At 39.6% G+C, this 23,675-nt stretch overlaps 1 protein-coding gene across 1 annotated transcript in view; it reads right to left on the bottom strand.

The window, feature by feature from the left end:
• COG3 (component of oligomeric golgi complex 3) overlaps positions 1-18,609 on the bottom strand; it is a 70,167-nt gene extending 51,558 nt beyond the window's left edge. Inside the window, exons 1-7 of the mRNA XM_003270050.3 lie at positions 18,300-18,609; positions 7,195-7,341; positions 4,444-4,505; positions 3,207-3,372; positions 2,194-2,268; positions 1,021-1,113; positions 142-267 (exon numbers count right to left, since the gene is read on the bottom strand). Of these exons, the coding sequence (XP_003270098.1) occupies positions 142-267; positions 1,021-1,113; positions 2,194-2,268; positions 3,207-3,372; positions 4,444-4,505; positions 7,195-7,341; positions 18,300-18,473 (843 nt within the window). The 5' untranslated portion in view covers positions 18,474-18,609. The remainder of the gene's footprint in view (positions 1-141; positions 268-1,020; positions 1,114-2,193; positions 2,269-3,206; positions 3,373-4,443; positions 4,506-7,194; positions 7,342-18,299) is intronic.
• Positions 18,610-23,675: the final 5,066 nt, after the last annotated feature.

Below are 23,675 nucleotides of genomic sequence, written 5' to 3'. Positions count from 1 at the left end.
AAAGCTGTAGTACATATTCTTAACAAAAGATCAAAATTTTTTGGTATTACAAAGTACTAATCTCAGCCAAAGATTATGGAAGATGAATGAATCAAAACAACAACAATAACAAAAACCTGTTGTTGAGATCAGTTAACTCACCCTTTTCAGTAACTGACTTGTGAGGGTCTGTAGTGTGTTCACAGTATATGTCTTCATGAGGTGCAAAGCTTTAGAAAGACACTGTTTAAACTTCAGCAAATATACGGGATAATCTTTAAAATTAGGCTGTAAGGAAAAGAGAAATATTTACAAAGTGGAAATGAACACAGACAAAAAGCAAGCTTTTAGTGAAAACCAAGGTGTCCCTATGTAAAGCAATATACAAAGTTCAAAAACAGGTTTCATAAAGATCATAAACTCCATGAAGATGAATAAATACTGTGACTGTCTTAGTCACAGTCAAACCCCCTGTGCCTGGCACAAAGTAGGAGCTCAATACATATTTGCAGTTGTTAGTAAAAGATATTTTCAGCACCCCACGGACTTCAAGGCTAATATGTAAGACTCAACTAGGAAAAGAATAGGAGTTAGGGGAAATAAACACAGCAATAAATCCTGAAGAAACAGAAATAGAGGGTGATTAAATCAAAGGGCTTGTCCCTTTATTTCCCCACAAGTAACACTTTCTGTTTCCAAAGAAATACCAAGCACGTCAAGACGCCAATTTAAAAATGGCTCATCCTGTTAGATGGGATAAAGCTGAGTCAGCCAGGATGCGTTCCATTCCAGGGGCTGTTGCGGGAGCTAAAAGTACTTTTTACACCACTGCTAATAACGACTAAGAATTCACTACAACTTTTCTTTAATATGTTACAAATACATATTTTTCCCTTGGGCAGAAATAATCACTTTACAGCACAAGAAGTGATATAATAGGAATGTTTGCTAAATACAGAAAAGTTGAAAAACACAAAAAGATAGAAACAGGAATAGGAATCTAAAGATTTCTTTAAAACATGCAAAAATACTCTGACTTACATGAGATGAGATATATGTTATACAATCATCTAACTTGGCCAGCATAGGTATAAATCCGTCACTATTCACCGACAATGTAGGGGAATTCAATTTCTTTAAGAGAAAAAGAAAACAATCTTAATTCATAAAAAATGATACAGATAAAAGTTGGAAACTATGGATTAGAGTCAGCATATTTGCCTTTAGGACATAACATGTCTTTATAATAAATTTTAAAAGTCACCAAAATATCCTCAAATGTAGCCCACACGTACAATAAAGAAGGGACAAATAGAAAAAGCATACTGATTTAATTCAGTTTATTCCTAATAAGCTTTTATGGGACTCTTCATGAATTAGGACATGGTATATATTACCCCACTATACAATGTCATATTCAAATAATATATGAAATACCTAGATTTCTCACTTTCTGGTATACAATATACATAATTTTTCTACTTGGAAACAGTGGTGATTTTCCTAAAGATTAAACGATTAACTAGCAGTCATACTATATTTAGCAGTCATACTATGAAAGTAAAATACAACCAGTCAATCATTTCTTATCCTGATATACAAATAGCTTGGGAATGAACTACTTTCCATTGCATTCCATTGTTAACTAGTCACAAGTTTTAGTTCTATGTCTTTAATAAACCAAATACCTATGATTAAATGATTTTAATAACATGACTTATACATAGTTATGATTAATTTATGAGTCAGAAACACAGAACTATAATTTACACACTTGTCTTTATTGGAACTATTATACTTTATTGGGATGCAACTATACATTTTGAGGACTATACTTTTCTTCAAACTAAACATGAGAATAAGTTTTAAAAATGTTTTGACTACTATCATGGTAGCATAACCACAGCAAAATCTAAAACTGAATATTTCTTCTTACGATCTTCTTCAAAGCTTACAAATAAGAAACTATAAGAGGTAGCCAATAAAGAGATTTTAATACCAAGAATACAATTTAAGAAATACATCTTAACTCAAATATTTAAAAATCTGAACTGGTAATGATATCTCCACCGTCTACAAATAGGAATATCTACCAGCAAGCAAGCTAAGTTAAAATATCACTCAAGCCAATTTATAGATTTAAAGATTACACAAAGAAAGGCAAAAATAAAACAAAAATCACTAACTTTGTAAGAAGTAAAGAACAATGCTTACCGTGTTAATAGTTTCCAACTCATTAAAATAGGAAAGCTTTTGTTGAATGTTTTCAGCCAGATCAACAAGTTCCGACTTGCATTTTTTAAAAGAGAAAAATCCATTATTATAAGAATATAAGAATCAACATGCCAGTCTCAAAGTTACACTAAATAGATTTACATTAGACACAGAGGTTTACATTAGACACAGATATGAGAATTCAGCTCAAGTATTTCTACAATCATGAACTAAAATAGGGGATAATATTACAGTAAATTTTATATGATCTCTTCATAAAATAATAAATGATCGCATTTTTAAAACACGCAAAAGTACATACAGAGAAAATTATGAGATATACTAACTTAAGTGTTCTAGCTCTAGGTCAAAAGTAATCAATCAGTTGATCTTTTCAAAATCTCACCATTGGTACAATCACTATGCTTCTTTGAAAAGTGTCAGTAGCTGGGTGCAGTGGCTCACACCTGTAATCCCAGTACTTTGGGAGGCCAAGGCGGGCAGATGACTTGAGGTCAGGAGTTTGAGACCAGCCTAGCCAACATGGTGAAACTCTGTCTCTACTAAAAATACAAAAATTAGCCGGGTGTGGTGGCACACGCCTATAATCTCAGCTACTTGGGAGGCTGAGGCAGGAGAATCGCTTGAGCCCAGGAGGCAGAGGTTGCAATGAGCTGAGATCACACCACTGCACTCTAGCCTGGGCAACAGAGCAAAAAAAAATAAAAATAAAAAATAAAAGTGTCAGTAATAAAGAGTGGACAGAGCAAACCAACATAGCCACTGCATTTGGAAATTATACTGAGACCTAACAGCTCAAAACATAAGAAGGCTTGCCTTTGCTATTCACATGCGCTTAAAAAGTAGGCTGTCAGTCTGCATGCTGAGCACAGGGCCTCAAACACAGCAGAGTTGAACATCTTGGAGAAATTAAGAAAATTAAAATAAAACTGTATTCATCTATTTTAAAATATTAAATATAATGACTGATCCTCTCTCTTACTCCAAATTACCTGTTCTTTTAGGAGCTGTTCACAGGCTTCATGTAGGGTTCCTGTCTTATTGGACACAAAAAGATACTGTTTCTGCAAAGACTCCAGATGCTGAAGAGCACTGTTTACATCATTCAATATAGCATCACACTGCTCCTGAAACCCAGACAAGTAATCCCTCATCTGTCTAGAAAACAGAACCAAAAGGGGATTGGCAATAATCTTTTCCCCCATTAAGCACAGTAAAAAAACAACAAAGCCTCATTTTTCCCAAAATGTTCGAATTTCAGGAGGAAAGTCTGACCTACGCACGTAAGTTGATTATATTAAGAAATGTACCAAAAGTTATGTCATAAACCGTTTCAATACTTAAGAAGGCAAATCACTAATACTATAAGTAACAAAAGGAATTAGCCTTGAAGCCATAACATGGCTTTTCACATATAAGGCAAGGAATCACTGGCTCAACTTCTAAAGACTGGGACACCAAAGCCATCCCAAGGCACCAAGTAAGGCCAATCCTTCAGATCACTTCCCTCTTTGAAAGATGGTGTGATGTCATGGAAAGAATTCTAGACTTAGAATTAGAAGACCTGGGTCCAAGCCCCAGCTCTGCCCAGTCTGCAAGAGATTAAGCAAGTAATTTATTATTTCCAGGCCTCAGGTTGCTCATTTGTAAAATAAGAATAGTAATATCTTTCCTCACACAGCTGTTATGAAGATTAAATGGGATCATACATTAAAGAGTCTACCACACTGCCTAGCAATAAATGCCATCAACAAATCAATACACTGAATGTGGACACGCAACCCACAGCCCCCAAATCAGCTAGAAACTGTACACTGTCACTTCTCCCATGCTGTCAACATCCACTGACAGAAGTATAGTTACAACCAACCTAAGTGGCCATCCTGAAAGTCTTTCGGGGATGTTTCTCCTTCTAAAAAGGAACAAACACCTCCTGGAATTCCTCTACAACTCCTACCTGAACCTAGTTCTTTCTGGAGTTATCTAAAAACTAACATCTATCCCTCCTAACCTATTAATTATAATGTAATTCTTTTTGTTTTTAATCACACAACTTCTAAATAACAGTTTTAAAGACCCAAATCTTCTCACTGGCTATTCTTAAAGAATATATGGCTGTTACAGTTTTCTTAATACTTCAATTTTATTTAAAGACACTGATTATGAAATGCTTCAGATGACTGTGATCTAAAAATTAAGATATTCAACAAATGCAAGAGACACACATACCTATATTTAGTTCCTTCATCTTGATCCATCTGAGTTTGCAGCTTTGCAAACCATGAGAAAAACTGGAAAAATAGAGTATTATATAGTGAACAAAACTAAAACTGACAAAATTAAAAGTGGCTACATGCTAAACAGCAAGTCAAAAGGACAGACACTAGCCAAGTTTTATTGTTTAGGGCTCAGACAGAATCAGTTTTAAGCCAGGAGAAAATAATTTAATTATATCCACAATATCCATATGCTAGGAAAAGCAAAGGATATTAAAACATTGGCCATTTCACTGGGTGTGGTGGCTCACACCTGTAATCCTAGCACTTTGGGAGGCCGAGGTGGGTGGATCACCTGAGGTCGGGAGTTCGAGACCAGCCTGGCCAACATGGTAAAACCCCGTCTCTACTAAAAATACAAAAATTAGCCAGGCGTGGTGGCACACGCCTGTCATCCCAGCTACTCGGGGGGCTGAGGCAGGAGAATTGCTTGAACCCGGGAGGCAGAGGTTGCAGTGAGCCAAGATCGCAGCGAACCGAGATCATGCCATTGCACTCCAGCCTGGGCAACAGAGCGAAATTCCGTCTCAAAAAAAAAAAAAAAGGCTGGGCGCGGTGGCTCACACCTGTCATCTCAGCACTTTCGGAGGCCGAGGCGGGCAGATCACAAGGTCAGGAGATAGAGACCATCCTGGCTAACACGGTGAAACCCCGTCTCTACTAAAAATACAAAAAATAAGCTGGGCGCCTGTAGTCCCAGCTACTCAGGAGGCTGAGGTGGGAGAATGGCGTGAACCCGGGAGGCAGAGCTTGCAGTGAGCCAAGATCATGCCACTGCACTCCAGCTTGGGCGACAGAACGAGACTCTGTCTCAAAAAAAAAAAAAAAAAAAAAAAAAAAAAGGCCATTTCAGATGTCTTAAGGATTGAAAAAAAAACAAACAAAAAACTGGCCATTTTCACAGTCAAATTAAGGAGGAGTATTAAACATACAATAAGTAAAAAATGAATATTTCTTCCTAATAGGCTAATGCCTACTTGCTATAATCGTTTACAAAATTTGAGTAGGTAACATAGTGCTTTGGGCAAATATCAATATTAACGTTATCTAATAAGAACTGTGAGGCTATAACTCAAAAATAATATTACAGAGTGGTTTAAGAATATGGACTGTGGGGCCGGGCATGGTGGCTCACGCCTGTAATCCTAGCACTTTGGGAGGCCGAGGCGGGCAGATCACGAGGTCAGGAGATTGAGATCATCCTGGCTAACAAGGTGAAACTCCACCTCCACTAAAAATACAAAAAATTAGCCTGGCATGGTGGCGGCCGCCTGTAGTCCCAGCTCCTCGGGAGGCTGAGACAGGAGAATGGCGTGAACCCAGGATGTGGAGCTTGCAGTGAGCCGAGATCGCCCACTGCATTCCAGCCTGGGCGACAGAGTGAGACTCCATCTCAAAAAAAAAAAAAAAAAAAGAATATGGACTCTGGTATCAGCTAGCCCTGGATCTGAATTCTGGCCTGAAAAATATCTATTATTTAAAAGGGGCATGTGGGGAGTTGACCTTAAACAAGTATGAAGAAACTTTTTGGGGTGATGATAGAAATGTTTTATATCTCAATTATAGTTGTTAGTTACATACATAGGTATATACACTTTTCAAAACTCATTGAGCTGACACTTAAAATGAATACATTCTATTGTACATAAATTATAAGTTAGTATATTTGTTTTTTTAATTTTAAAGAGAGAACAGGTACAAGTTTCATCCAGAGGACTTTTTTTAAGCAGGCCAAACAAGTTCATAGATGTGGTGCAAGACTACCTTCAAGTGAACTTGAGAACACTGAATCTCAAGTAAGATTCAATGTCAAGGGTATACAGGCTTGCCATGTACCTTGGCTATCATTTGCTGAGCATTTACTGTGTACTTGCTACACAATGAATTTACATGCATTATCTTATTTAACGCTCACAAAAATCCTATGAAATAATATATAATTATCCCTGTTTTATATATTAGGAAACTAAAGATCTAAGAAGCTAAGTAATTTGCTTAAGCTCACAAAGATGCTAAATGATGGAGCTGACTTTCAGGTGCAGGTCAGCCTAGCTCAGGAACTGTAATTCTTCATCAGTTTGCAGAACTGCCTCTCTCAACTTACTATATATGTAATCCAGTTCCAACAGATGTACTTTATGTTTTATTTGGTAAATGCCTCAACTTTGACTCTTAATAGGAAAAGAAAGAGGAGACAAGGAAAGTGGCAGAAGAAACTACTGTAAGTTTAGGTTTCCAATTAGGAATGAACAAAAACCAAGAAAAAATTACACATGCTAAATTACTGAAAAATAACTACAAATGTTAATATAAAAAGAATATTTGAGTTTTTAAAAAAAGGACTACCTAGCAACAAGTGAGATGGAGGGGCACCCATGTACACACTGAGGGAACAGGTTAACAGAAGACAGACATTGGGGGAAGTCAAAAGTGCGTAAGACATTAAAACCTCAATAATCTATCAATGTCCAAACATGGAATTTCATGCTTTTTTTTTACCTATATCATAACTATAATTGGGCAATAGATTCATTTAAAACACTTAAACAGCCACAACTAATGCCAAATCAAGAATGTTCTAGAAAGACTTGATGTTAATTATGGTGACGAATGTTCAGAACTTTTAATTAGGACTTTTTTTATTAGCCTTGTCTTGAGACATCTGAAATAATCAAACATCCTTAGAAAAGATACTGCAATTCACCTGCTGTGCGGTTTCAATTCTTTCTTCTTCCATTCCTAAGGAAGTGAAGCCCTTCAAGAGAATGTCTTCTGTAGATTCAGGCACTACTGAAGTCAGTTCAATGGGCAGTGACTGGGATGTTAAACTGCACAAGTCTTCAATTGGAAGCTTGAAAAAAGAGAGTCACAAAGATATTTAAGTGACTTGAAAATTCTCTGAACTTAACTCAAGATTGGGTTTCCATCTCAGTTGTTTTGAAAGAGAAAAGAAATATTTTCCATTAAATCATATTAAGTTAATAAATACTATATAATACTAACACTTTAGGCTCTATGTTAAATGCTCATCTCAAAATATAAACATGACACTGATGTCCCACCATTAGTAAGCTTTTTTTTTTTTGGTGACAGGGTCTTGCTCTGTCATCCAGGCTGACATGCAAGGTGCCACCTCAGCTCACTGCAACCTCTGCCTCCAGAGTTCAAGCCATCCTCCCACCTCAATCTCCAAGTAGCTGAGACTACAGGCATGCAACACCACGCCCAGCTAATTTTTGTATTTTTGGTAGAGTTGGGGGTCTATACATGTTGCCCAGGCTGGTCTCAAACTCGTGGGTTCAAGTGATCCTCCTACCTTAGCCTTCCAAAGTGCTGGGATTACAGGCATGAGCCACCACATCTGGTCTGAGTTAGCTTTCTAATAAGGGTGGTAAATCTGTGCTAATCCACACACATTTTCTCACTTGAGCCTCTTGTGAACTACCACCAGGCAAAAAGAAAACCTGTGTGCTATTGAAAGTAGCTTGCCCTCCCCAGTATCTAACACAAAAGCCTGACCAATAGGATTAACAAATCACACCCAATGACCGGGTTCAGTGGCTCACGCCTGTAATCCCAGCACTTTGAGAGGCAGAGTTGGGTAGATCACTTGAGCCCAGGAATTTGAGACCAGCCTAGGCAACATAGTGACACCCCCATCTCTACTAAAAATACAAAAAAAAAAAAATTAGCTGGGTGTGGTGGCATACATCTGTGGTCCAGCAACTTGGGAGGCTGAGATGGGAGGACCACCTGAGCCCAGGAGGTAGAGGTTGCAGTGAGTCAAGGTCGTGCCACTGCACTCCACCCGGGGTGACAGAGTGAGGCCCTGTCTAAAAAAATAAATAAATAAATCACACCCAAGAATTGATTAGAAATAAACATTACCTCCTCCTACCATTTCCACCCACCCACTGGCACATCTCACCACACCTTCCTGCTGACAAATTTTGAAATTACAACTGAATAGGAAGAATTTTAGAGTTTCCCATCAGTTTCAGAAGAGGCCCACAGACAAGGTCTCACTTTGTCAATATTAGACCTACAGTACTTTCTAGTTCTCCACTACCAAAGAAAGACCAGGTGTTAATTTATTTATAGGCATACAGACAAACTGTTTTTAGACCAAAACAAAGAGAAAGTAGATGCTGGGGAAAGTAAAAGGGCCTAATTGTTCAGGTTCAATTCCAGTTTTCAGCCCTCAGTTCTTAGTTTATGACATTTAAGGTCCACTGATAAAAGACAAGATCCAAGGTCTTAGGAAGTTGCTGTCCTGTCTACTTTCTAAACATACAAGTTTCATCTGAAGATAGCATTTTCTCTTCAAAACTAAAATAAGCTAGATGCAAAATGCACCACTAATTCAGAAACACTGTCCTTTAAAAATAGTTTTTTTGTATATGGGTTCAAATAGGGCTATACTTATGGTACAGTAAAGTACATTACAATGCAGCCTAGTTAGAATCCTGCTCCTGTTCATTTATAAGCTGTGTGACATGGGGCAAATTACTTGATGTTTCTAATCCTCAATTATCTTCTCTTAGCTGATACGGATACACTATCTGTATCATAAAGCTACCATAAGGAGTAAAAAAGAAGCCCGGGCACAGTGGCTCACGCCTGTAATCCCAGCACTTTGGGAGGCCAAGGTGGGCAGATCACGAGGTCAGGAGATCGAGACCATCCTGGCTAATACGGTGAAACCCCATCTCTACTAAAAATACAAAAAAAAATTAGCCAGGCGTGGTGGCGGGCGCCTGTAGTCCCGGCTAGTTGGGAGGCTGAGGCAGGAGAATGGCATGAACTCGGGAAGCGAAGCTTGCAGTGAGCCGAGATTGAGCCACTGCACTCCAGCCTGGGCAACAGAGCGAGACTCCATCTCAAAAAAAAAAAAAAAAGAGTAAAAAAGAAAACAAAGATGTGGGAAAATTGGCTTTTTGGAATGCTGGAACGCTGCAGACAAAGTATTTAGGAAGGTCCTTGATCTGCTTTCTCCCCACAAATGAGCCTGGCTCAAGAGTCAGGAGGGTCCTAGGTGTAGGTAAACAGGTCTTGTTAAGGGTATCACTTGTTCATGTAAACTCTTTCTGAATGGTAACACAATCCCTGAGTATAAAAGGACTGTGGCCCAGCAAGAATTAAGTTTCTCAAATCCCGTAAGAATTTATCCTGAGTCTAAAGCGTCATCAGCAACTGTGTGTCACTAGGGGTTCTGGAGGACAGAGGAAGCTGTGCTGAGATAAGCCGCATCTACACCTGCTCTGCAAAACCCTTCTAATGAGCAACATGAGCTGTCTCCTTGGGGAGCCACCCAAGACTCAAGGTAACCCACCTGAAGCAATGCTGCATGTAAAGCACTTAGCACAGACCTGACACATTGTAAGCAATAAATTTGAGTACTGATATTATATTATTATTATTCCTATCTACTAGCAGCAACAGAGTAAGTTTATAAATCTAATCACCTTCTTGTAAAGCCATCTTTACAAAATTGTATTTTATTAGCAATAAAATTTAGTTCTATATGAACAGATCATCACAAATTCAATCACAAAATTCTATCAGCACGGTTTAGATTATATCTAAGGGGGGCTGGGGTGATATGGCTCAGATTTGGAAAATATACCAGAAAACACATGAAAGCTAGGCTAGGATGAAGAAAGCTGAAAGAAATGTTGCTTACACCCTCACAATAACAAAAAGCCAAATAATCCACAAGATTATAACTAGTCTTGAATCCATCAGTGTTGCAGAGTAACCAAGTAGATAAAAATCTGGGGAGTGACAGGCACCTCCAGGAAGAGACAGGCTGCAAGCACTGGCTCACCTGTGGCAAATCATGGGAAAAAAGAGATGGCAAACATTACAAGAGGAAACAGGCTGCGCGCGGTGGCTCACGCCTGTAATCCCAGCACTTTGGGAGGCCGAGGTGGGCAGATCACGAGGTCAGGAAATCAAGACCATCCTGGCTAACACGGTGAAACCCCACCTCTACCAAAAATACAAAAAAATTAGCCGGGCATGGTGGCGGGTGCCTGTAGTCCCAGCTACTCGGGAGGCTGAGGCAGGAGAATAGCATGAACCCAGGAGACGGAGCTTGCAGTGAGCCGAGATTGCGCCACTGCACTCCAGCCTGGACAACAGAGGGAGACTCCATCTCAAAAAAAAAAAAAAAAGAGAGAGAGAAAACAACTCAATCAAGAGATAAAGCAATCAACAGAGCCAGACTCAGATGAGCAAGAGACTAGAACTATCAGACAAGGAATCTAAAATAACTGTGATTAACATGTTAAATGCTCTGGTGTAACACACAGAGAAGAAGTATAAACAGCTAAACAATTTCAACAGAAAACTGAAAACTGTGCCAAATGGAAATGTGAGAAATAAAAATAATGGTAACAAAGATGAAGAATACCTGCAATGGGCTCATCAGTACACACAACACGGTTAAGGAAAAAAAATCAGTGAACTTGAAGTTATGTCAATAAAAATCACCCAAAATAAATCATACAGAGAAAACAGAGTGGGAAAATAAAAACTGAACATAGCATCCAAGAATTGTGTGATGGTATCAAATTATATGAAATGGGATCCCAAAAGAAGCAGAACGAGACAGAACAGGGTGGAAGAAATATTTGAAGAAATAACTGTTGAGAACATTCCAAAAATAATGAAAGATATAAAACTACAGCTCTTAAGAAATTCAAAGAATCCCAAGCAGAATACACACATACACACAGGCAAACCCCTCTGTGCACATCATATTCAAACTCTCAAAAACCAAAGATAAAAGCTTGAAGGCAGCCAGAGGGAAAAAGACATATTCTATATAGAGAAATAAAGGTAAAAATTACAGCAGACTTCTCATCAGAAATTACACAAGCCAGAAGACAATAGAGTGACATCTTTAAAGTGCCAAAAGAAAAACACTCAACTACACCTATAGAGAATAAATGTTTAAAATGTAGGAGAAATAAGGATTGTTTAAAACAAACAAAAGCGCCAGGCGTGGTGGCTCACACCTGTAATCCCAGCACTTTGGGAGGCTGAGGCAGGTAGATCATCTGAGGTCAGGAGTCCAAGACCAGCCTAGCCAACATGGCGAAACCCTGTCTCTACTAAAAATACAAAAATTAGCCAGGCGTAGTGGCGGGCATCTGTAATCCCAACTACTCAGGAGGCTGAGGCAGGAGAGTCGCTTGAACCGGGAAGGCAGAGGTTGCAGTGAGCCGAGATCGTGCCATTGCCCTGCAGCCTGGGCTACAAAAGCAAAACTCCGTCTCAAAAAAAAAAAAAAAAAAAAAAAAAAAAAAAGCTGAGAGAATTCATTACCAGCAGACCTATACCACAAGAAATGTTAAAGGACATTCTTCAGGCAGAATATAACACTAGATGAAACACGTATCTACCCAAAAAACTGAAGTGCTCCAGAAATGATAAAAATGAAGGTAAATATGACAGTTTTTCTTTTTTTAATCACTCAGCAAGAAATGTCAAAAGCAAAAGTAGTAACAATGTATTGTGGGCTTATAACATATGTAAAAGTAAAATGCCTGAAACAATATCACAAAACAGGGAAAGGAAGAAATGGAAGAATACTGTTCTGGGTGTTTTTTTGAGACAGGTTCTTGTTCTGCCACCGAGGCTGAAGTGCTGTGGTGCAATCACAGCTCAATGCAGCCTTGATTTCTGGGGCTCAAGCCATCTCCTGCCTAAGCCTCCCAAGTAGCTGGAGCTGCAGGTGTGCACCACCACACCCAGCTAACTTTTTTCTTTTTTTTTCTTTTTTTTTTGTAGAGACGAGGTCTCACTATGTTACCCAGGCTATTCTTGAACTCCTGAGCTCAAGCGATCCTCCTGTCTCAGTCTCCCAAAGTGCTGGGATTACAGGGGTGAGCCACCGTGCCCAGCCAAAGAATCCTGCTGTAAGGCTGTTATACCATAATGAAGTGGTATAATATTTAGAGGGAGGCTGTGACTAATTATAGTACAGACGCTCCTCAACTTATGATGGGGTTGTGTCCCAATAAACCCATCAGAAGTTGAAAATATCCTAAGTATGTGGCTCACTGGGAGCTGGGGCTCACTGCCATGCCCAGCACCACAGGTACACTTTCTACTGAATACATGTAGCTTTCACATAAAGTCAAAAAGTCATAAGCTGAACCATCATAAGTCAGTGACCATCTGTATATTGTAAATCCTAAGGCAACCACTAAAAAAACTGAAAATACACAGAGGACCTGGCAAACTTCAGTCTTCCAATATCACCTAGACCCATATCCATCTGTAATTCAATTTCTTTTGAGAAAAACGATTATAAGTCTATCTGAAAGAATGTAGATCAATGTCAAAATCCCGGTTGTGACACCAGATACTATAGTTGTGCAAAATGTTACCATTGAGGGAAAGTGGGCAAAGTGTACAGATCACAGTATTATTTCTCATTACTGCAAGTGAATCTACATTATTTCACCTTTTTAATAAGTAATGTAATAATCATATTCTCCCATCAGAGTTCATGAGGCCTTACACTGCATATTCTAGTACTACCTCACAACATATAACAAATTCCAGATAAAAAGTATAATTCCTTTTGTTCCAGAATCATTTATAATACATAGAGCTGTCCTTTTAAGTGTATTTATTTGAATAGGTAATAAATCTCAAGGCACAAAACTCAAGGGAGTCAGTGAAAAGTCTCCTTCCCCTGGAACTCATTCTCCAGCCATCTAGTTTCCTCCTCAGGGGCAGGCTATCAATGTTACTAGTTTCTTAAGTATCTTTTCTAAGCTGGTCTATCTATGCATATACAAAGGAAGTACACCTTTCTTAAACCCAAATAACAGTATACACACCTCGCCTTTTTCACTTAATGTGCAACATTTTAAAATGTCTCTTCAACAGAGTATAAGGAAAAGACAGAATTTACTCTTACATTGTCATTAATTGTCATTAAACTATAAAGGGGTGCTTATTTTTAAAGTCTCAAGAATACAGAAGGATATTTAAGTGAAAAGCAAGTCTCCCTTCTTCCCTCTCCCCTGCTCGTCCAATTCTTCTTCTTTAAGCCAATACCAATGTTTATAATTTGAGAGTTTTTCTAAGGAATTTGAGGGTAAAATGAAGAACTATAAAAGTAGAAGGAACCAAAGAAATAATTTTGAATTTTTGATCAATCTTTTATGAAAATTATTCAAAATATATGAATATAATTGTTTTTAATCCAAATCATCAGAAGAGTTGAAATGAAAAGCAACATTCTCCCCTACCCTTGCTTTTCACCAGTTTAACCATTTTCAGTATTCTTTTATAGTAACTCTACAACTCTTCAAAAAAAAAAAGATTTACTGCTTTGTGTTTGAATTCATCAATTTTAGGTCCTATATATATACTCTTACTTCACCATGTAAGATGAAGAAATTAGTAACTCTATATCTGTTCCCTGTTTACTCTCAAATTCTGTCACCTGTACTCTTTTTTAGATTATCAACTTTTACAATATTTGCACCTGGTTCTGTGATTAAGTCTTTAGAATGATTTTTAAAAGGATACTACATGCTTCCTGCCTTCTATAAATATGCCCAACTTTCAGATTCATTGATACCATCTTTGGTTTTGGTGTGCCACACATTTATTACTGTCATTTCAAAGGGATCTAGGGATGTCATACACGTGTGCTCAGTCTGTTATCTTGAACCAAAAAAAGTTTATCTTCTAATTAACCAGAAAATAAAATAATTTGAAAACTCTACTTGAGAAACTACTATAGATATTCCAGACATGTTCTGTAACCTAGATGTGAATATATTCTAAATTTATGAGTATTCTATTTGATTACTTCAAGTACAAATACTACTTTTAATCATAAGAACTTTAAAAACTAGAGGCAAAAGGAGGCTCGCTGTTTCCTTGTTCTAATACAAAACCATCTTCTCTCAAACCAAGCGAGAGAGAAGCCATAATGCAATCACTTCAAACAAATCATTTTTTAAAGTAGCAAAACAAGTTGCTTTTTAATAACATATGAGAAAATGCCCCCATTAAGTAGACTAGGCAGCTGCCTTCCTTTCTCAAAACACCTGGTACAGAATGACAAGTCAAAAAGGGGTGTGGTGGTATCAACACACTTTCCTGTTCTGACCTCTCATTCACTTCTAAGGAGGAGGTGACTGAATGCCTCCTGCTTACCGGCACTGTCCTGGCTTCCAGATGGAGCAGACAAATACCATAAGAGAGAGAATACAGTTCTAGATTGTTAATGGGCCAGTGCTGCAGAGCTACTGTATAGTTTATGCAAATGGAGACACTAACATTAAATAGTAACTACAATAAATTCTCAAGCTTTGCCTGACCAGCTGAGCAGGTCCCTGAAATAACAAGTTACATACCTTTCTCTCCCAAGCTTTACTTCTTGCAGAGCTCTGGGTTGGAGAAAACCACTTTTATAATCAATCTGATCAATTAATTCCCTAAATGAAACCTGATGTTATGTTCTCTGCTTGGAGCAAATTACTGAAGAGGTATAGGTGGAGTCTCAGAACCTTCCTCAAGGCACTTAACCTCTCCTTTTCTTACCTTTGGTCTGAATGACACCTATACCAGCTCAGCATCACAGGATTCTAATCTATTCTTTTAAGATGTTAATGATTTCAAAGAAAGCACAAGAATAATAGCAAGTAACTTCCCATGTGCACCTTGCATACGTGATTTCACATAATTCTCACAACTCCCTATGAGATAAGTACTCATCATGAGTTAAGTTCCCATTTTATAAAGAAGAAAGTTAAGGCTTAGAAAAGATAAACATCACATCTAAGGTCACACAGCCTACAAGAAAACAACAGATGTAACAGTAAATTAGAGGTAAATGTCGGGGTAAATTATTTTAGCATTTTATCAAGAATTACTAAATTCAACAGAAAGAAATAGGCCCCTCACTACTAAGTTTGCCCTGGCTACAAAAGTCTACCTAATATTCTATTGTAAATTATTTTCTCTAATGCCAAAAAAGGCATAATTCCTTTTTAAGATAAGACTAGTTCTCTTTCATAAAAGAGAAAGCTATTTTCTAAAGAAGTTAACATCTTTATGATATGTACTTAAGAGTTAGTTGGCTTCTTGCTATTCTACTAGCCTGCTCAGTTCCAGTTGTTCAGGAAGTAATTTATCTCGTGAAAATTGTGAAACACTACAGAAAATCCTTGAGTTATACTGATTGGACAAAATGAAAATTATGGCACTCTCTTTTGGTGCCAATGTTAAAAGAGTAGTATAGGGCTAAAAAAATTAATTCCAAAGTCTTTCCAACAGACATATAAACACTTCAGAAAAGGAAAATGAGGGCTGTAAAGCTGAAGAGCAATGAGAACCGCCTTCTCAAAGATTCCAGGATGTGTGCATAACCAGCTCGGCCATTGTATTTTTTTTTTTTTTTTTTTTTTTTTTTTGAGACAGAATCTTGCCTGACACCCACCCAGGCTGGAGTGCAGTGGTGCAGTCTCGGCTCAGGGCAATCTCTGCCTCCCAGGTTCAAGTGATTCTCATGCCTCAGCCTCCCAAGTACCTGGGATTACAGGAACACACCACCACACCCAGCTAATTTTTGTATTTTTAGTAGAGATGGGGTTTCGCCACGTTGGCCAGGCTGGTCTTGAACTCCTGACCTCAAGCGATTCGCCCGCCTTAGCCTCCCAAAGTGCTGAAATTACAGGCGTGGGCCACCGCACCTGGCCTCAGCTATTGCATTCTCACAGGAATCCAATACCAAGCTGCACGTACCAGAAGACCCTCACTGAATTCTCGAACTCATTAAGCTCATCCCCTACCCATGACCTTATGCTGTACTTTCTTCCAGCTGCAATGTTATTTCTTTAGTCTTTATAAGGCTAGCTTCAGGTATTCATTCCATCATCAGTTCTCACCTCAGATTGTCACTTCCTTGAAAAGGCCTTCCCTCTTTCTCTAAAAGGGCACACCTCATCCCTTTCTGTCACACCATCCTATTTGATTTTCCTTATATTATGGACCACTGTCTGAACATACCTTCTTTGTTCTTTTTTTCCATGGTCATGATCCCCACAATTATGTCAACTCTATGAGGCTAACGATCTCATCTTTCCTATTTATCTATCTTCAATACCTAACTCAGAGTAGGGACATAACATATGCCATGTGGCTAATGATAAATATGGAAGAATGGGGTGAAAATGAAAGATTCCATTTAGTTCATTCCAAACGTTCTCCTTCATGCTCAATGAGAATAATAGTTTATGACCCATGACAATGAAAACAAATTTTTTTGTAGAATATGTATCTCCCCCATCACACCCTCAGTGCTATTAAGTCCAAGCATCCTGCTGCAGTAGGAGCCAAATCAATTATAAACAGACTGGAAAATTTATAGAGCAAACAACTTTTATTATCCAGAGTATAAAAGAGTTTGATAGCTAAGCCAAAGAAATTTCCACCTGCTCCTTCATTTATTTCAGATCCACTTCCGGTACCACATCCTAGAGGTGGAAAAAGAAACCCAAGAAAGAACGCCTATTTGATGGCTGAGCATACAACAGTGAATGTGAAGAGAACGTTTAAATCAAACCTCTAAAGTTGGAGGACAGAAAAAGTTGAAGACTCTAAACTCAATCTGCATTTGGACACAATTCCAAATCGTATAAAAAGAATGCTTCAGGCCTGGCACGGTGGCTCACGACTGTAATCCCAGCATTTTGGGAGGCCGAGGCGGGCAGATCACTTGAGGTCAGGAGTTCGAGAACAGCCTGGACAACAGGGCGAAACCCCATCTCCACTAAAAATACAAAAAATTAGCCGGGTGTGGTGGCAGGCATCTGTGATCCCAGCTACTCGGGAGGCTGAGACAGGAGAATCGCTTGAACCCAGGAGGTGGAGGTTGCAGTGAGCCGAGGTCGCGCCACTGCACTCCAGCCTGGGTGACAGAGCGAGAGAAAAGAATGCTTCCAACATCAAAAGTAACCATCACCACTGCTTATATAAAATAATCCTCCTAAACCTGGCCCTCAAAACGGGAAAACGTTTGTCAAACATCTGACAATTCATGTTACTTCCTGCTATTACAACTAATTGAATTGAATCACACAAGAAGCAGTAGTGCATAATATCCTAATGGTAACTGGATTAAACACATTGACTCTTAACACCGAAAACCAGCACTGCTTAATAATGTACCGAGTCAGCTTTCAAAAAAAATTCATTTTTATTGCTTTGCAATACGTGAAATAAATCTGATCTCCCATAACCTGCACTTGATTGAGAGCTCATAGTTCAATGTGCGATAAATGAAACTCACTCAGGACCAAGTTTTGGTCTCTCCAAGACCCCCATGGACAAAGCAACCTAGGTGATTCATTAAGGCGGTAAACGGGCACGCGCTGGAGACTGTCCTGCAGCACAGCACCTCGGGTTGGCTGCCTCTCCTTCTGGGAGAGAGTGGGCAGCAGGATTACGCCTCGGCTGACAGGACGCCTCGTCTGGGGCAAGACGCTCGGTGCAAGGCTCCGGGCCAACCGTCCCATGCTGCTGGGGGAGGACTGGGTTCCGGCGAGCACCAGCCGCAGGACACCCCCGGGCAGAATTAGAGTCGGGGTCGCAGGCTGAGCGAAGCCTGACAGCCTGGGAGGTGAGAGGCCCCTCCCACCGGATCCGCCACCATGGCCAGGGAGGAGTGGAGAGATATCCTGGGCAGAGGTTGGTGAGGCCGGGGTCCTGCCGGGGCGCCCGAGGAGAATCCCAGCCCCGTCGCCCCAGCCCGGTTCCTGCCCATCACCTCACCTCGGCTGGCACTGGCAGGTTTTCTGCCGCCGCCTTCAGCTCTAACACCGAGTCCGTCTGCCTGTCGGTCAGCGGCGCCGTCGTGTCCGGTCTTCGATCCCAGAGAGCCAGCTTTTCCCTAGCGTCCCGCTCCGCCGCCGCCTCAGGCAGCAGCAACAGAGCCGCCTCCGCCATCGCCGCCGCCCTCGCGGCCTTCAGCAGCAGCGGGATGGAGGGGACCCCGACACAGAGACCCGGGCCACTTCCGGGAGAACCGGAGCTTCCAACACTGCACCGGCGGCGGGGCGGGACGGAATGCCCTGATCCCGGAAGCGGTTCCGCAGTGTGGGGGGCGGGACCGAGGCCATTACCGACGTGGCTTTAAATGGGTACGACTATTTCCGGTTGAAACGTAGAAGGTGGAGAAGACAGGACCCAATGGAAATAGAAATGCCCCTACCGGAAGTCTCTTCCTCAACATCAATAACTTTATTGTTACGTGTTGTACAGATTATTGACAACTGCGCTAAATCACCCTGCTGGCAGGAGACTTGGATCTACACCTCTCTGCTTACAGCTGGGTAGTCTGGGTAGAATGTGTGGAGTGTATGATTTCCATGTTGGCATGTTGACAATTTATGCCTCTTGGATCAAAACCAAAAGCATAAACTTTTCCAACATCCAGTAATTCCCCTACTAGAAAACTAATTTATGGAAACACATAAAAAATTCAAAGATATGTGTATCTCAGACATCATTAATGGTATCAAATAACTGGAGACAACCTAAATGTCCAACATTGAAGAACTGGATCAAGAATCTGTGGTACAGGCCAGGCGCGGGGGCTCAGGCCTGTAATCTCAGCACTTTGGGAGGCCGAGGTGGGCGGATCACCTGAGGTCAGGAGTTCGAGACCAGCCTGGCCAACATGGTTGAACCCCATCTCTACTAAAAGCACAAAAATTAGCCAGGCATGGTGGCACATGCCTGTAATCAGCCTGAGAGGCTGAGGCAGGAGAATCTCCTGAACCCCGAAGGTGGAGGTTGCAGTGGGCAGAGATCTCGCCACTGGATTCCAGCCTGGGCATCAAGTGAGACTCTGTCTCAAAATGTATAATAATAATAATAATTGGTGGTACAGACATGTAATTCTACTCTACCATTTAAATCATATTGTAGATTTGAGCAATAAAATAAATAATGATAGTATTAGATCATAATTTACAGAATAAAATAAATACCCATGAGTCCATACTGCTATAAATAAATGATTGAATAAATAAATGGTGGAGAAGAGACAAGCTTCTACCTTACAGAAGAATTCCAATCAGTAAATGTAGAAAGAGTGAGAAAAATAAAAAATCATCATTAGGACACCACGGTAATAATTGTAGCAGGCAAGATCTAAGGATGAATGCTAAAACGATTGGGTGAAACTTAAAGGAGAAACAAATTTGCATAATCCCAAAGAATCTCCCTGAGATATCTGTTAATAACAAGAGGGAATAGTAACTTCATCTATTAATAACAAGAGGGAATAGTAACTTCACAGAGGAGAAACTTGACAGACACCACCTTAACCAAGTGATCAAAGTCAATATCATGAAACTCCTGACAATATGGGTTGAAGACAGGATATAACTTCTGTGGTATTCTTGTCAAAACTGCAAAATGTCATTCTAATCATGAAAAAAGATCAAACAAACTCAAATTGAAGAGCGTCCTACAAAACAACTGACCAGTATTCTTCAAAAGTGTCAATGTGTCATAAAAGACAAAGGAAAGACTAAAGAACCATTGCATTTTGGAGGCTAAGAAGACAAGATATCTCGATGCAATGTGAGATCCTGAAGTAGATGTTAGGACAGAAAAAGGACATTTGTGGGGAAAATTATAGAATAAAATATAGAAAGTCACATAAGGTCTGTAGCTAGGTAATAGTTTTGTACCAACGTTCATTTCCTGGTTTTGATTACTGTACATGGTTAGGTAAGATGATAACGTTAGGAGAAGCAGGGTGAAGAACATACCTGAACTACTCTTGCAAGTTTTCTTAAGTCTAAAATTATCTCAAAATAGTGTTTAAAATCTCATGTTATAGAAAATATATATTTGTTTGGAGAAAATGATTCTGATATAATTAAAGCATTGAAGCAGTATTATGATCCTGTTGGCCAAAAGGAACATTTCCAAAACACTGACAGATGGTTGGAATTACTGATAATTTTCTTCTTTTCTTTTCTTTCTTCCTTCCTTTTTCTTTTTTTTTTTTTTGTAATGAGTTTTGCATTTTAGAATAAGAGTTTTTTTTTATTCAACCCAGCTTCAGAGCACTGTTTCCCCATCATCAATCCACCACTATTTTCTAAAGAAAGTCATCTTATAGATATGTGTAGACATATGACGCTATTTGCCTAAATGCCTAAAACATAACTTCTCGTCTTCAAACCAGAGTGATCTTTAGTTTCACAATTCTCAAAAATAAGATTAATCCTGTTGAATTTTGTGATGTCAGCTCTTTACCAAACATCATCCTTCAAGGGCCAAATGTAAGCAACTTCTCTCCCAAATGTGTTGCTACTGGAGATTTTCCTAAATCCTTGATCACTCCACTTTCTTCTAAGCATGATTTTCAGTTCCTTTTTGAGACAGGATCTCACTCTGTCACCCAGGCTGGAGTGCAGTGGCACAATCATGGTTCACTGCAGCCTTGACCTCCCCAGCTCAAGGGATCCTCCTGCCTCAGCCTCTTGAGTAGCTGGGACTACAGGCACGGGCCACCACACCCAGCTAATTTTTTGTATTTTTTGTAGAAACAGGGCTTTGCCGTATTACCCAGGCTGGTCTCGAACTCCTGGGCTCAAATGATCCACCTGGCTCAACCTCCCAAAGTGCTGGGATTGCAGTCATGAGCCACCTTGCTTGGCCAAAATATTTTTACTAACTGGTGATTCATGGTGCTACAGGGATGCAAGGTAGGTCATCATACCTGTGGAAAAGATTTGGGCCAAGGCCGGAGGTTTAATCAGGTCAAATGAGGGGAGAGGAAGGAAGACACAATGATGCCTGATCTATTCTTGCATGAGGAATTGAGGGAGCCAAGGAAGATAGCCATGCCTGGAGGATCCAGCAGTCACCAGCTGGCTTATGGAGGACATGAGAGGAGCCAATGGAACAGACTAACAGCAATATTTATGGGGTATTTTAATTGTGTAGAACAGTAGCATAGAAGTATATATATTTAAACAATGCAGTGTTGCTCAAAATCTAGTGGAAAGTGTGGTATACGAGATGCTGAACCTTCTACTTCATTCTAGTTTTCTTTTCTGTATGAAGAAATATTGTCTATTCCTCCACCACCACCCAAAAGCACAAATTTCCTATAATGGATTCACTGTTATTCTCTGTACTACAAGTCAAATTTCTTCCTGTTTCTAGGTGATGTTTAGCTTACTCCCAGAAGGACTGGACAACATGACGAATACAATTGCAGTTCTTAAAATATGTTTATTTAAGTATTGGTAATTGTTCCCATAAAATCACTCAAATTGATAGAATAAACATATATATTGAGTATATCTATACATGAAAGATTTAAATATATATTCATATTGTGTTTGAGAGAGAGTGAGAAAGAGCTAGAGAATGAGAGACAAGATTGCATAAAATATCTTGGGAAAGGGACAAAGATAGTCAAAGGAGTCTTATCCCCAAATGATTAAGGTTCCCATATCACAGTAGATGATACCTTGTTTGTAAGATCTTATTCAGATTTCAGTTTTGTTTGTCAAAATAGCATGTCTATGCATAAAAGAAAAAAACAAAATAAATTTTTAAAAACAGATTTCAGTTTTGATCTCTTGATCACAACCCTGTACATAAGCAGGGTAGGGGTTATTATTTTCCATTTAAAGATAAGCAAATAAAACACAGGGAGATGAAGTGCGTTGTCAAAGACTTTTCAGAGGGTGAAGGAAAAGGACATTTTTTGTGGCGGAGGTTGATATGCTCTTTTTAGAGGGAAATTTGCCAACACCTATCAAAATGGAGGCTAGAGAAATGGAGAGTGAGACAGAGGGAGAGAAAGAGGGAGAGAATATAGTCCTTGGATCCAGCCATTCAATCATTCTATCAGTGGGAAATTATTCTAGAGAAATTCTTATGTATGCAAAAAAGTACATTTACAGGACAGTTTTTAATGGAGAAAAATTGGACACAACCTAAATATACGTCAATAGGGGCATAGTTTTGTTCCTGTTGCCGATCGCTGTATAAAAAACTAATCCAGGCCAGGAGCAAGTGGCTCATGCCTGTAATCCCAGCACTTTGGGAGGCCGAGGCGGGCAGATCGCCTGAGGTCAGGAGTTTGAGACCAGCCTGGCCAACATGGTGAAACCCCGTCTCTACTAAAAATACAAAAATTAGCCAGGTGTGTTGGCAGGCGCCTGTAATCCCAGCTACTCGGGAGGCTGAGACAGGAGAATCGCTTGAACCCGGGAGGCAGAGGTTGCAATGAGCTGAGATTACTCCATTGCACTCCAGCCTGGGCAACAAGAGTGAGACTTTGTCTCACACACACACAAAAAAACTAATCCAAAAATTGTGTGCTTAACAATCACCATTTTATTATTATCTCATGATTTTGTGGATCAGGAATTTCCAAAGGGCACGTTAGAAAAGATGTGTCTCTGCTCACAATGTCTGGAGCCACAGCTGCAATGACTCACATGGCCACAGGCTGGACAGCTGGAAGCTGACTGTGGATCTCTACATCCTCACATAGGCTCACAGCCTCTGTGTCCCCTGTCTCCAGCCGGTCTCTCAAGCATAAAGACCTCAGGGCATTTGGACTTCTTTCAAACCTGGCTCGAGGTTTGAAGAGGCTGTTCCCAGAGTCTTCTTTTCACCTTCATGGAAGGTCACTTGTGCTGACAGAGAGAGAGAGAGAGAACACCAGCACACCACCCTGGACCACCCAGATCCAAGAGAAGGGAAATTGACTCCACTTCTGAATGAGAGCAGCTGCAAAGAACTTGTAACATTTTTAATCTACCACAAACCTGATACTTTACAACGATTAAAAGGAAGTATTTTGTGGATTCTGCTTCTATGTAATCTGCGGATTACCTAAAGTCATGAGAAAATTTTCAAAAGTGATTAAAAAGTTATTTTGGTATAGTGATGGTCTCGCAAGTATACACATATCCCAAAATTGATCAAATTGTACATTTTAAATATGTAGTATACACACGCACATGCAATGTACTTCAGTTATACCTTAATAGAACTGAAAGGGAGGGGAGAATTGAGTATATCTGTAAGTACTGACATGGAAGAAAGGTCACCATATATTACTGAATTTAGAAAGCAAGTTACATCAATTACAATATGAATGTA

Source organism: Nomascus leucogenys, chromosome 5 (assembly GCF_006542625.1).
Source record: "Nomascus leucogenys isolate Asia chromosome 5, Asia_NLE_v1, whole genome shotgun sequence".
In the NCBI taxonomy this organism is placed as follows: domain Eukaryota; kingdom Metazoa; phylum Chordata; class Mammalia; order Primates; family Hylobatidae; genus Nomascus; species Nomascus leucogenys.
Note: the sequence above shows the minus strand (reverse complement) of the source record. Positions and strands in the feature narration are given on the sequence as shown.